We start from the raw sequence: 12,519 nt of genomic DNA, 5'->3' as shown, positions 1-12,519 counted from the left end.
CTTAAGAAGCATCTTAATAAAAGTTTCAGTGCTCAGAAACCTTGATTTCTCTGCAACACCCCCCCCCCCCCGATCATTTATTATTGAAAGGTGACATCCATTTCTGATGTCTTTGTTTTGAAGGGTTTGGGGAATGGAGCTAGCCATATACTGTAACTTGACATGTTTTTTGCAGAGACATCATAGTTTGTTCTGTCAAAAGCCTGAAAGTTTATTTGGTGGGGTGATTATTGCCATTAAAATTGCTAGCTGTGGTACATAATTTTGAACTAATACTGTCTGTCTCCTTAAGCTTAAAAATCTAAGAGTAAAGACATGACATGATAGAAGAAAGGAGAAGCCATTGGGGCAAACCACATTTTATCTATTAAAAAGCCATTAAAGGAGTTTCATCCTCTTCCTATGCATGTGGAGAGGTTGGCTACTGATTTAGTCCCAAGAGACAGTATAGAGTTAGGGGCACACAGGCGTATGGCCTTGAATCATTTCCCACTTCCCATGCTAAGATGAAGAATGGTTTGCTGCTGGTGGGATTGTTAAGTGCAGTTTACCTTCCAACTGCAGATTGGAAATATTGAAAATATTTGGGGAGGGAATCTCATAAACCAAGCACCCTTACATACAGAGGAAGAAGAAAGGAACCCAAATTGCCACTGTCCTTTGAGTCATCCACTCACCTCCACCGCTTGACCAAGCTCCAGGTCAAAGTTCACCATGCACACGCAGTGTAACCAAGCCAAGAATTGGTCCCAAAGCAGCAGCAGAGGTGGTGCCAAGTGCAGCTGCAAGGTGCATTCTTCAGGCTCTCTCACCATCTGCTGAAAAAAATAATTGTGTACTGCTTGTGGAGGGCAAGTACTTGGGAAATCAGTGATGTTACAGTACAAAATCAATAAAACAAATGTTTTTTAAAAAATACTTAAGTGAGCAGGGCGATCTATATGGAAGAACAACAACTGTAAGTTATTATTATTCCACTTATATGACATTACCTTTTAAAATATCTGCCCAAACTCTTGTCTACATTGATAAATAGAAAGAAAGGTAAAAATTCAGAACTACACTTAGATGGTTTGCATTTATCTTAAGTTGTGTCTTTTGGCAGAGTCTCTAAGGACGCTCCAAGTGACTGTGGAAAACGGGAAGGTACCAGCCAGGTTAATGAAGCTGAGAGATCTTCTAAACGCCTTCGAAGGAAGAGGAAATTGCTCTTGGATTCTGAAGATGAGGAAGAAAATGCAGATGATGATGAGGTAATAAAATGCACAGTATTTATTGAAATTGGGGTCAAGAAGTCATGTTGAGTCTTGAAGTGATCAAAAGTAACTACATTTGATGTAGTAAAATGTAAAAGTTGTTGTAAAAGTTGGAAAAGTGTTGAAATTTTGTATTCAGAGAAAGCTGTCAAACTGAAAGGTTTCCAAATGAAATGCTTGAGATACATGCTAAATGTCAGGTTAAGCATTTTAATTTATTTGTTGCATTTATGTACTGTATTTTCTGGCGTATAAGACTACTTTTTAACCCAGGAAAATCTTCTCAGAAGTTGGGGGTCGTCTTATACACCGGGTGTCATCTTATAGGGCAGATGCAGAAACTTCTGAGCCAGACTGGAGAATCTGCAGTCGCCGCATATGTAAGTGAAGGGCGGAGCAAGCTGCAGGTGTCTGGGAAACCCGGGGTATGGAAAAAAGAGCCGTGTTTGCAATACCGCTCTGATAGTCTTGGAGACAGGGAGGGCTGGGCAGGCAGGGAGAGCTGACCAATCCAAGCAGGCTTTGTATACAATAAGTTTTCCTGCTAAATATCTGCATGTCATAAGCCTTTGAATTAAAATTACCGTATTGAAATCAAATCTGATGTTTTTTAAATTTTTATTTGGTGTGTGTTGGAAGAGGGGTAGTCTTATACGGCGAGTATATCCTAAACTCTATATTTTAACTGGAAAATTTGGGGGTCGTCTTATACGCCCAGTCTTCTTATACGCCGTAAAATACAGTACTTCTTTCTGCCAAGCTACCCAAGGTAGCTTACAATTTAAAATATTTGAACAATAACAACAAAAAATACCTACCAGCAGAATGAGAATGAATATGCCATTCATAATCATGAAAATCTTAATGTACTTTCATTTCATTCCAAACTATGGAATGGCCTGTCGGAAGAGATCCGAAATGTTACCACTCTTGATGGCTTTAAAAAAGCTGTCAAGATGAATCTCTTCCAACAGGCCTTCCCTGAATAACTCACTTGATCACCCACTGACATGAACTACCATATGGAATACCTCTGAATGCCAATCTCTCTATTACTGATTGATTGTTTTAATAATTTTAGATGAAATTTTACTATTGTTATTGAGATTTTATTATTGTTATTATTTTATGTGGGATCATAATGTTATTGTTTGGGGGGAATGATAATGATTTTTAGTTTGTATTACTGTATTTTATTGTGTTGTAAGCCGCCTCGATCCTACAGGAGAAGCGTGATAAAAATAAAAATTTATTATTATTATTATTATTATTATTATTAACATATAGAAATCTCTGTGTAAGAAATTAAAATGTCATTATTTGTGTCTAGGAAAAGAGTAAATTGAATTTGAAAAACCGCAAGAACACTAAGCCATTTAAACAAGGTAAGCTGAGGACCTGATTTTTGCTATTTAATGTTGAAAAGCTGTTATACTATGGATGGGTACAACCTGGAATAGAAGAAATCATAATATATTTGGAATACTAGAATTACTGGGTGCAAATAATATTCTGTTAACTTGACCTCTGTGTTTTGTCCTCATAAAATAATCTTTCAGTATCTTGAAGCTTTCAAAGGATTTCATTTAGTGTCACCAGGCAACAATCCCTCTTGTAAAGTAAATGTAAGTAAGAGATGGGCAGTTGCCATAGGTTGGGGCCACGTTGGACTCCTGTGGGACCACCAGGGCCAGACCCCACTGCAAAAAGCTGCTGCTGAAAATGATAGTGCAGTCAGGCATAGACATGAAGAAGCCTCCACTCCCTGACAGCTGAGACAAGGTGAACTTCCAGTCAGTAGCAGCTGTAGTAACAATGCTTAATCGAGAGGGGGTATGCTCAACATCACATCCTCATAGTAAGAGGTTCTTAAAAGGAGTAATGTTGATGACACTTCTAATTGTTCATTGGCTCCCCTTATGGGACTTGAATTTAATGTTAAATAGGTTTATACAAAGTCCATTTGATCCTGCTTTAAGACTGTTAACTTTTAGAGTAGTTTTATTGGTATTACATTGGCTAAGAGGTTTTCTGAATTGGCAGCATTGTCAATTCATGCAAGTTTATGTAAGTGGGACCAATGATAATGTTATCATTAGATCCTACTTTCCTTCTGCAGTGCACGTTAAATAGAGGTTTACATCAGTCTATGTACTTAACAAATTTTTGTCTGAATCCATCACATCCATTAGAGAATGACACACGTTGGATGTGATGAGGACATTGAGGATTTATATGAAAAGAAAAAAAAATGCATTAGAAGGCCAGCCTTGTCCTGCCTAACACTCCAGTAGGATGTGTTTGCTGTTCCTCTGCAACTTCTTCACTGCAGCCACTCCGGTCCTTTTCCTTCTCTTCGTTTCTCTTGCTGCCTTGGAAAGCAAATCTTTTGATAAAAAAAATACCTTGGAACTCTCCGCCACACATCAAATTAACAGTGCAGAGGTCAGCTGATGCAGTTTTGAAATTTTTCTACTCTAGCGTGATAGGTTGGTAATTCCTGCATTTAAAGTGTTTGTATGGAAAGTAGTTGTCCAGATACAATATGGCATTGAGATCTGGGGGACAAGGTATGACAATGTGAATGATTTGGAGGTCTGTCAAAACAAGTTTCTGAGGTAATTATTGGCAGCACCTCGGGCACTCCAGCAGCATTCCTCAGGATAGAGACAGGTGTGGTATCTGTGAAAGCCAAGGCTCAGAAGGTAGCCCTTTTGTACTATAAGAAGTCTTAAGACATGTCTGAAGACCACCTCCTATTATTATTATTATTATTCTTTATTTATATAGTGCTGTAGATTTGCACAGTGCTGTGTCAGAACCCCTTCATTCATTTATTCATTCGGAGTTCTGTCATGATGAGGTAAAGAGTTTAGATTAAGTCATCTAAGTTAGTAATTAGTTACATGCACATTGATGATATGTACATACAGTAGTGCCTCGGGATACGAAATGATCGGGTTACGAAATTTCCGGGATACGAAAAAGTTGGATTGGCAAAAACTGTTTCGGGTTACGAAATATTTTTCGGGTTACGAAATTCATTTCGGCGCGAAATTCAAATGCTGCAAAGTGCAGCTATAGGCTTTCCAGTGCTAACGGAAAAGTTTTTCGGGTTACGAAATTTTCGGGTTACGAAAGGAATGGCGGAACGAATTAATTTCGTAACCCGAGGCACCACTGTACAACCTTTACTTTGATGTATGATGTGTTGGAATGTTTGAAGGCGGCATCTTTTGAGTGGCAGACTGTTTAAAGCTGCTGATCATATTTAGTAGTGAACATACACACACACACACACACACATATATCTCATATATAAATATAAATCTTAGGGTGTGTTAGCAATATATGTATGTATTAAATAAAGGTATGTATCTGTAGGACTCAATGGAAAAAGCATTATGGGAACTGCCCATCTGCGGCCATGATCTGTAATCGGATGTGTCATGTAAGCAGAACACTGGCTAGCAGGACAAAGAATCCTTCACACCCTGAGAAAGATTTACGACTGAGAGAGGTTCCACAGATACAAGTCATCAATTAAGGCATCAATAGCTTTCCCAGTTCAGAGAATGTCTGGAGACCAAATGATGCCCGCATTTGGGTTACTTTGATGTAGGGTTTCAACCTCCGCTGCGGGGGGGGGGGGGGAACTGGAAAAACCATCTGAGAGGGAAAGGAAAAAAAGGTGGGGGTCAGTGGTCGGTTTAAATTAAGGCTTCCCCTTTGTGTGCCTCAGATTCTGCAAAGACGTGGTCCCGGGTGCTTCTACCTTATCTTTTACAATAAACTTTTTGTTTTACATGAAGTTGTTGTGGATTTTTGATCAGAGCAATCCCAAGTCTCACATGCTGTTCATAAAAACAATAAATATAAAAGAGTAAACCTGCCTATGGTGTACAATCTAAGAAATAATAAGATAATACATATAAAATACATAGCAATACAGGAAATGATTCAATAAAACAGGCAACAAAAGAACATCAAATAGCAAGTGGCAATCACTCAATGCCTGGGAACGCTTCTCTGAACAGGATGGTCTTCAACTCTGTTTTGAAGCTGGTTAAAGAAGTGATGGCCCTTGTGTCTCGTGGGGGAAGAAGGTTCCAGGAGTGAGGAGCAGCGAGTGAAAAGGGGGGCAGAGGAAATCCTGGGCTGGTACAGCCGACCTTGACTACCAGAACGGAGGGCCCAAGTGGGAATGTGAGGAGAAAGAAGGTCAGATAAATAAGGAGGGGCCAGCCCATGGAGAGCTTTAAAGGTTGACAGCAGGAGCTTATACTGAATACGGAAAGGGAGCCAGTGAAGGGATGCCAACAAAGGAGAGATATGGTCAGAGCGGTGGGCGGATGTGATAATGCATGCAGCTGAATGCTGGACAGAAATTAAAGGATGGATGTGAGAAAGAGGAAGCCCAGCCAGGAGGATGTTACAGAAATCAAGTCGTGAGACCAAGGTCTTGGCAGTAGAGGCAGAGAGATATGGTCGGATTTTGGCAATATTGTATAAAAAGAATCTACTGTACAAGCCTTGGCTGTGGTCTGGATCTGAGGGATACACGACAGAGAAGAATCAAAGATAAAACCAAGACTGCGAGCTTTCTGGACTGGTTGAATAGAAATGTTGTCCACAGAGACAGAAAAGGAGTGTTGAAGGATGGACTTAGGAGGAAAGACAAGAAGCTCCGTCTTGGACATGTTGAGCTTCAAACGCCAATGGCGCATCCACTGCAAGACAGCTGTGAGACAAGACGAAACTTGGTGTTTAAGCCTTGGAGAAAGGTCGGGGGTAGAAAGATACAACTGGGTGACACTGGCGTACAGATGGTAGGAAAAACCAAAAGATCTAATGAGTTTACCTAAGGACAATGTGTAGAGAGAAAACAGAAGGGGACCCAGAACAGAGCCCTGGGGCACCAACAGATAAGGGAACAGAGGACGAAGTTTGACCACCAGTGACTACAGCAAAAGATCTGCCTGACAAGTAAGATCTAAACCAGTCAAGAACAGAGTCTGAGAACCCAAGGTCAGAAAGTACATCAACTAGAAGACAGTGATCAACGGTGTCAAAGGCAGCAGACAAATCAAGAAGGATGAGAACAGAGTAAAGGTCATTCGAGATCTTAGTGAGAGCCTTGGGCGGAAAGGGATCGAGAATGGAGTTGGCTTCAAGAAACTCAAGACAGTGAGAATAAACAACCCGTTCTAAAACCTTAGCAAGAAAGGGAAGAAGAAAAATCGGATAATAGCTAGACAAAGAGGAGGGGTCAAGAGAAGGTTTTTTCAGAATTGGGGAAATGAGAGCATGTTTAAAGTCCGAAGGGAAGGAGCCTGTAGAGAGAGAGAGAGATTGAAGATATGGAGAAGCGAGGGCAGAAAAGAGGGAGCTATGGAAATTAGAAGACGAGTAGGAATTGAGTCAAGAGAACAGGTTGCAGGTTTGGAAGAGTTCAGAAGTGTAGAGAGTTCATCCAAAGAAGCAGGAGGAAACACAGAAATTTTTTTAGGCGAGGGTGATAGAAGATTATGAGCAGAAGAAGAATCGGGAGTGACTATCTCAGAGTGAATAGTGGTGATCTTTGAGATGAAATAATTAGTGAAGTCATTAGGAGAGAATGATGAAAAGACAGGAGGAGAGGGAGGTTTAAGCAAAGTGTTGAAGGTGGAGAACAAACGCTGCAGGCGCCTCTCATTGGCAGAGATCAATTATTTGTAATAGTTCTGTTTTGCCATAGACAGGGCGTGCGAGAAGGAAGAAAGAACAAATTTGTAATGAAAGACGTTTGGCCGCTCTAGAGCAGGACCGGAGAAACTTAATGATAGGGGTAAGCCAGGGCTGAGGCCTAGTCGTAGAGGAAGAAGTGCATCCAGAGACAGGGGCAAAGATGTCAAGAATCGAGGAAAGAGTAGAGTTAACTAAAGACATTACTGAACCTCCTGAAAGATGTTTTTGTGTGAACAGTGAAGAAAGGTTGCTGACCTAAGTTTTGTCAAGCTTTATTAACACCCAAAACCCTTTCACAAGATTTTTTATACCTATAGTTAAAAGCAAGCTGAGTAATGGGATTTTCAAGTTGAATAATAATCAGGATTTAACCTTAGTTAAATCTTCTAATTTTTTTGCATTGGTACCACTTGTTGAAAGCAAGTCATGTAAGAGCTCAGTATTTATAAACATTTGCTTTTGCCCCTCTGAGAACTGCATTGACTGAATTACATTTCCAAACTGTGTCAGTGTCATTTTTGGCACACAGTCCAAGTAACATAATGCTTAACGTCTGTGGTATACCAAAATCACAGGGAGAGATTCCTGGGACAGATTTTGAGTGAGATCTCTTATGGGAAAATATGTTGGCCATTGTCAGATTGTGACTTATATGTCACAATCTGACAATATGTTGTAATCTGCTAAGGCTTCTAAAAGTATTTGTGCTATCTCTCTGAAAGCTGTTGCTAGATACTGTGCAGGGGCTTCATTAATTTGACCTTTTCTTTGTATGTAATTTTTCTAAGAATGTGTATGTATAAATGTGTGTATGTATTCTTTTATCAGATGTGTAATGGCTTTTAGTTAAATACAATACAGTAGAGTCTCGGTTTACTGACCTTCGTTTAACCAACACTCCATATTATCCGACGCCCCTCGCCTCCCCTCCTCCCTCCCTCCCTCCCTCTTTTTTCCTTCCTTCCTCCCTCATTCCCTACTTACCTTCCTCTGCAGCCGCCGAGTCCTCTCCTGCCCTGCCTCCCTTCCCTTCCCCTCAAAGGACTCCGAAGAAGTCTGAGAAGAGGAGGACAGGATAGGGCCGAGGATGCAGCCTCCTCGAAGAGGTTGCATCCTTGGCCCAGGCTTGTCCTCCACAGCCACGGAGGCCAGTATAGGGCCGAGGACGCAGCCTCCTCGAAGAGGCTGCGTCCTCGGCCCAAGCTTGTCCTCCGCGGCTTGCCTTCCCTCCCAAGGGAGCCCGAGGACTCTGGCCTTGGCCCAGTCCCCTCCCCGGCGGCTTGCTTTCCCTCGGCTGGAAGGGACCTCCGCAGAGCTCCCTTTGAGCTGAGGGAAACCAGGACTCCCTTGGGACTGAAGGAGTCCAAGCCGCACTGAGGCGAGGCTTAGACTCTCTCAGCCCCAAGGGAGCCACTGTCCCAATGGTGGTGCGTGTGCATGTGCACTGTCATTGGATTATCCGACATTTTTGGTCATCCGACAATCATTCGGCCCGTTTACGTTGGATAATTGAGACTTTACTGTAAATGTATGCCTACTGCTTCATTTCTTGATCATAGGTCAAAATCTAGGGTCGAGAAATGACTTTGGTTGGTTCTGCTGTGTTTCCTACTTTGGTATTCCAAAAATCACCTATGATTATCAACATGGCCTGTTTGGGTGTGTGATCAGTTTTCTCCATAGAACCCTTCAATTTCTTCCTCTTTTGAGTCTGTAGTTCGAGCATAAACTTGGCTTATTGTTATAATGATGGGTTTTCTCAGAAGTCGTATTGATATTGTCCAGTAAGACTTTACATTATACTCTATTACTTCTTCATTATTAATGCCACTCCATCTTCTTAGAGTTCCATTTCTTGAATAAAACACTAGATAATTATCTGATTGAAAATGTCCCATTCCTGTCCACTTTAGCTCACTCACCTCAAATATTGCAACATTTAAATGTCCCATTTCTTGTTTTACAAAGTCTAGCTTCCCCTAATTCTTGCTTCTCACATTCCAGATTCCACATTACATGTGTGGCACAGCTTGGAACTTTTATTTTGCCTTTGAGCCTATCAGCAGCAGAATTTCTTTTTTGGCTTGAGTCCAGTTGCATCATTCATTGCACACCTCACTACTCATACAACTTCTCCAGTAGCTGGTTGAGTGTCTTCCAACCTGGGAGTCTCCATCTTCTGGCACTATCTCATGTTTCATTTTGTCTCACTGTAGAAGTTTCATGGTAAAAGACTTTCAGTGCCTCCCCCTGCACAGTGCTAACAAGGGATAGCTAAAATGCCACTGTCAATGTTTCTGAGAGATCCTTCGCCACTACTGTTGCTGCTCAGTTGTTTAGCACATTTGATCTGGCTCCTGGGCAATATCCTTTCTGATGTGGGAGATTCTATCAGCAGCCATGCTACTGTCAGCATAGCCTCTTGCCTCACAGGAGCATGCAGTCCTACAACCATGGAAAGATAGTGCCATTCCCCAAATTCAAGACTAATTTTCCCTAACCTATATTCATTACAGGACTAATACAATGCATTGTTTTCCACAGTCACTGTGCAGCAAGGGACAGTCAGGTTCCCTTGCTGCAGTGCAACATTTTCAGCCATAAAGAAAACATTAAAATCACATTTAAGTGGTCTAGAAAGTCTGAATAAAATATAAGCAACAATGGGAGCTCTGTTGAAAGATGTTCACCATTTTTGTCTTAGTAATGAGCACATATTACAAACTAGCCATCAGCGTTGGATATTTTGTTTCTTTAAAGCACCTATTTAGATTGTATGTCTTTTTCTGTTTGTAATCTGGTGCATCTATGTCTACATTTTCTAATATTGTAATTAAAAGTAAGAAGGACATACATAAACAAGATATTTCCTGAATTGTGTTTTATGTTTTGTGTTGCTGTTGTGTGTCTTATTTGTAGTATTGTATTGTATGCATTATTTTGCTGGGGGACTCATGCTATTCTAAAAGAGAGCTGACATCTGGCGTCCCTCAGGGCGCCCTCTTGTCCCCCATGCTGATTAACATTTACATGAAACCGCTGGGAGAGATCATCTGAAGACATGGGGCGCGGTGTTATCAGTACGCTGATGATGCCCAAATTTATTTCTTTATGTCTCTGACTGCTGCAGTGACTAAGGAAGGCATCTCTCCTCTGGACGCCTGCCTTGAGTTAGTAATGGGCTGGATGGGGAAAAACAAACTCAGACTGAATCCAGAGAATACGGAGATACTTGGGATAGGTTCCCCAAGTCCAGGTATGGAGATTTGTCAACCACTCCTGGATGGGGTCATACTTCCCCTAAAGGACAAAGGACAAAGTGCGCAGTCTGGGGGTTCTTCTGGATCCATCACTACAATTGTCATTTCAAGTAGATGCGATGGCCAGAAGTGCCTGGTACCAACTTTGGTTGATACGCCAACTGTGTCCCTACCTGGACCAAAAGGACCTTGAAGCAGTGGTGCATGCACTGGTAATCTCTTGTTTAGACTTCTGTAATGCGCTCTACGTGGGGCTACCTTTGTATCAAGTTCGGAAACTTCAATTAGTACAAAATGCAGCAGCTAGACTGGTCACTGGTACACCTAGGACTGACCATATAACACCAGTCTTAAGATCTCTTCACTGGCTGCCAATTAGTTTCCGGGCTCAGTACAAAGTGTTGGTCATCACCTTTAAAGCCCTACATGACTTGGGCCCAAGTTACTTGAAGGAATGCCTCTCCCTACACAATCCGCCCCGCACTCTCAACTACAGGGAAGAACCTATTGAACTGCCTGAAGACTAGATTAAGATCTATTTCCCATAGGGCATTCACTGTGATGGCTCCCAAATTATGGAATGGCTTGCCGGAGGAGATCCGTCTCATTACCACCTTAGATGCCTTTAAGAAGGCAATCAAGATGGATCTCTTCTGGCAAGCCTACCCCCCAGACCTGCTTTAACAGCTTAAGATGATACTCCACTCGGAACTTGATGGGGAATCAGATTTTGATATTGCACATGTACAGGTATTTTACTGTGTTTTTAAATTTTGCTTTGTATAATGAGAATGTATTTTAACTATGTGTAACTTTATATATGTGCTGTTCTCCCGCCTCGATCTGTAGGGAGAGGTGGGATATATAAATAATTATATATTATTATTATTATTAAATTCTGACTGTTGATTTAGTTTCCTAACAAGTGGCATAAGAATTATTTAATAGTTCTTGAAAGCTGCAATCCAGATAGCCATCCACCCATGTCACAAAAGGAAGATTGGCTAGGGATAACTAATGCTTTCTACCACAATAGTCACCCTTTTTACCTTCCAAAACATTTTTTTTTCCATTTTGTCTTTGATTTCTCAGTTTTTCCTGGAAAGAAGTGTGTATGGAACTGGATGTCATACCTAGAAGAAAAACGAATGCCAGCTGCTCCAACAAAACTTTTCAAAGAGGTTGGCATCCTTTTAGAAGCTTTCTTTATTTTGATCATATGAATTTGTAACTACATTTCGACATCCTGGCACTTGTGGCCTAAATTCAATGTTAGTCCCAGCAAAAGTAGACTAGAGCTGACAAGTTACATGTTACTTTTAATGTGTTACGTTGATAGCTAATCATTTTTGCAGTAATGAGCTGGAATTGTATAACTTCCCTCCCCCCTAAAACAACCACAATTAGAATTAGTAATAGGATCAGAGCTATTGTCTGTAACTTTTTTATGAGATATATGTGCTGACTCAGTCTAAGGAATGGGGAGGGGAGGGCCACATCCAGCAACAGAGAGAGAGAGAGAGAGAGAGGAGGGCAGGGGGAACTGGGGAATCCTATTGGGAGCATATTGCCAATATGAACTACACTATAGACTCAGGTTAGTGGTAAATTTTAAAAAATACATTTGCAAAATTTATCACTGTTTTTATTTTGAGTTAAATTTGTCCACACTGACTAGAAATGTCTCTTTGTACAACCAGCCTGACATTTTCTTGATGCCTTGGACTACCATCCCTACTAAGGTGGGAGAAAATGATTTTTATAATAGTAATTCCCAAAGTGGGTGGTAATGCCCCTATGTGGGTGGTGGAAAGATCTAGGGGGACAGTGAGAAAAAAGGGTATGGCAGGAGGCCCTTCAGTCCAAGTATTGGCACACACACAAATATAAGGAGCCAACTGCTTTCTACTCGCAAGGGTGACTAGGTGCAAAGCAAGGCAGTGAGCTAGATTGGTTGATTCTGCAATAGAACTGTAGACCTAATATCAAGAAATATGTGTTGCAGGGACACTAGGATTGTTGCCCAAGAGGAAAGGGGTGGTAGCCCAGAAAAGGTTGGGAATCACATCTTTTTCTGAAAGTCTGAATTGGTCACATGGAACCAGAGAGCATTTTTTGGGGGTATTTTTCAATGGCTTAATAATAACAATAACTTCTTGCTTTACATTTATGAACTGCAGTAACAGTAAGAAGTAAATGACATATTGGGTGAACAGAATAATGAGTAAAGTGACTAGCTGCTTTTTAAAAAGGAACATTCTAAAGTCTGGAATAAA

The 12,519-nt window shown here is 41.1% G+C and overlaps 1 protein-coding gene across 2 annotated transcripts in view; it reads left to right on the top strand.

The window, feature by feature from the left end:
• LOC121915446 (lethal(3)malignant brain tumor-like protein 4) overlaps positions 1-12,519 on the top strand; it is a 101,732-nt gene that overhangs the window by 15,833 nt on the left and 73,380 nt on the right. For both annotated transcript variants that reach the window (XM_042439745.1, XM_042439746.1), the window contains exons 5-7: positions 1,106-1,253; positions 2,587-2,641; positions 11,336-11,424. In XM_042439745.1, the coding sequence (XP_042295679.1) occupies positions 1,106-1,253; positions 2,587-2,641; positions 11,336-11,424 (292 nt within the window). The remainder of the gene's footprint in view (positions 1-1,105; positions 1,254-2,586; positions 2,642-11,335; positions 11,425-12,519) is intronic.

This window comes from Sceloporus undulatus, chromosome 9, assembly GCF_019175285.1.
Source record: "Sceloporus undulatus isolate JIND9_A2432 ecotype Alabama chromosome 9, SceUnd_v1.1, whole genome shotgun sequence".
NCBI classification, from domain to species: Eukaryota; Metazoa; Chordata; class Lepidosauria; order Squamata; family Phrynosomatidae; genus Sceloporus; species Sceloporus undulatus.
Note: the sequence above shows the minus strand (reverse complement) of the source record. Positions and strands in the feature narration are given on the sequence as shown.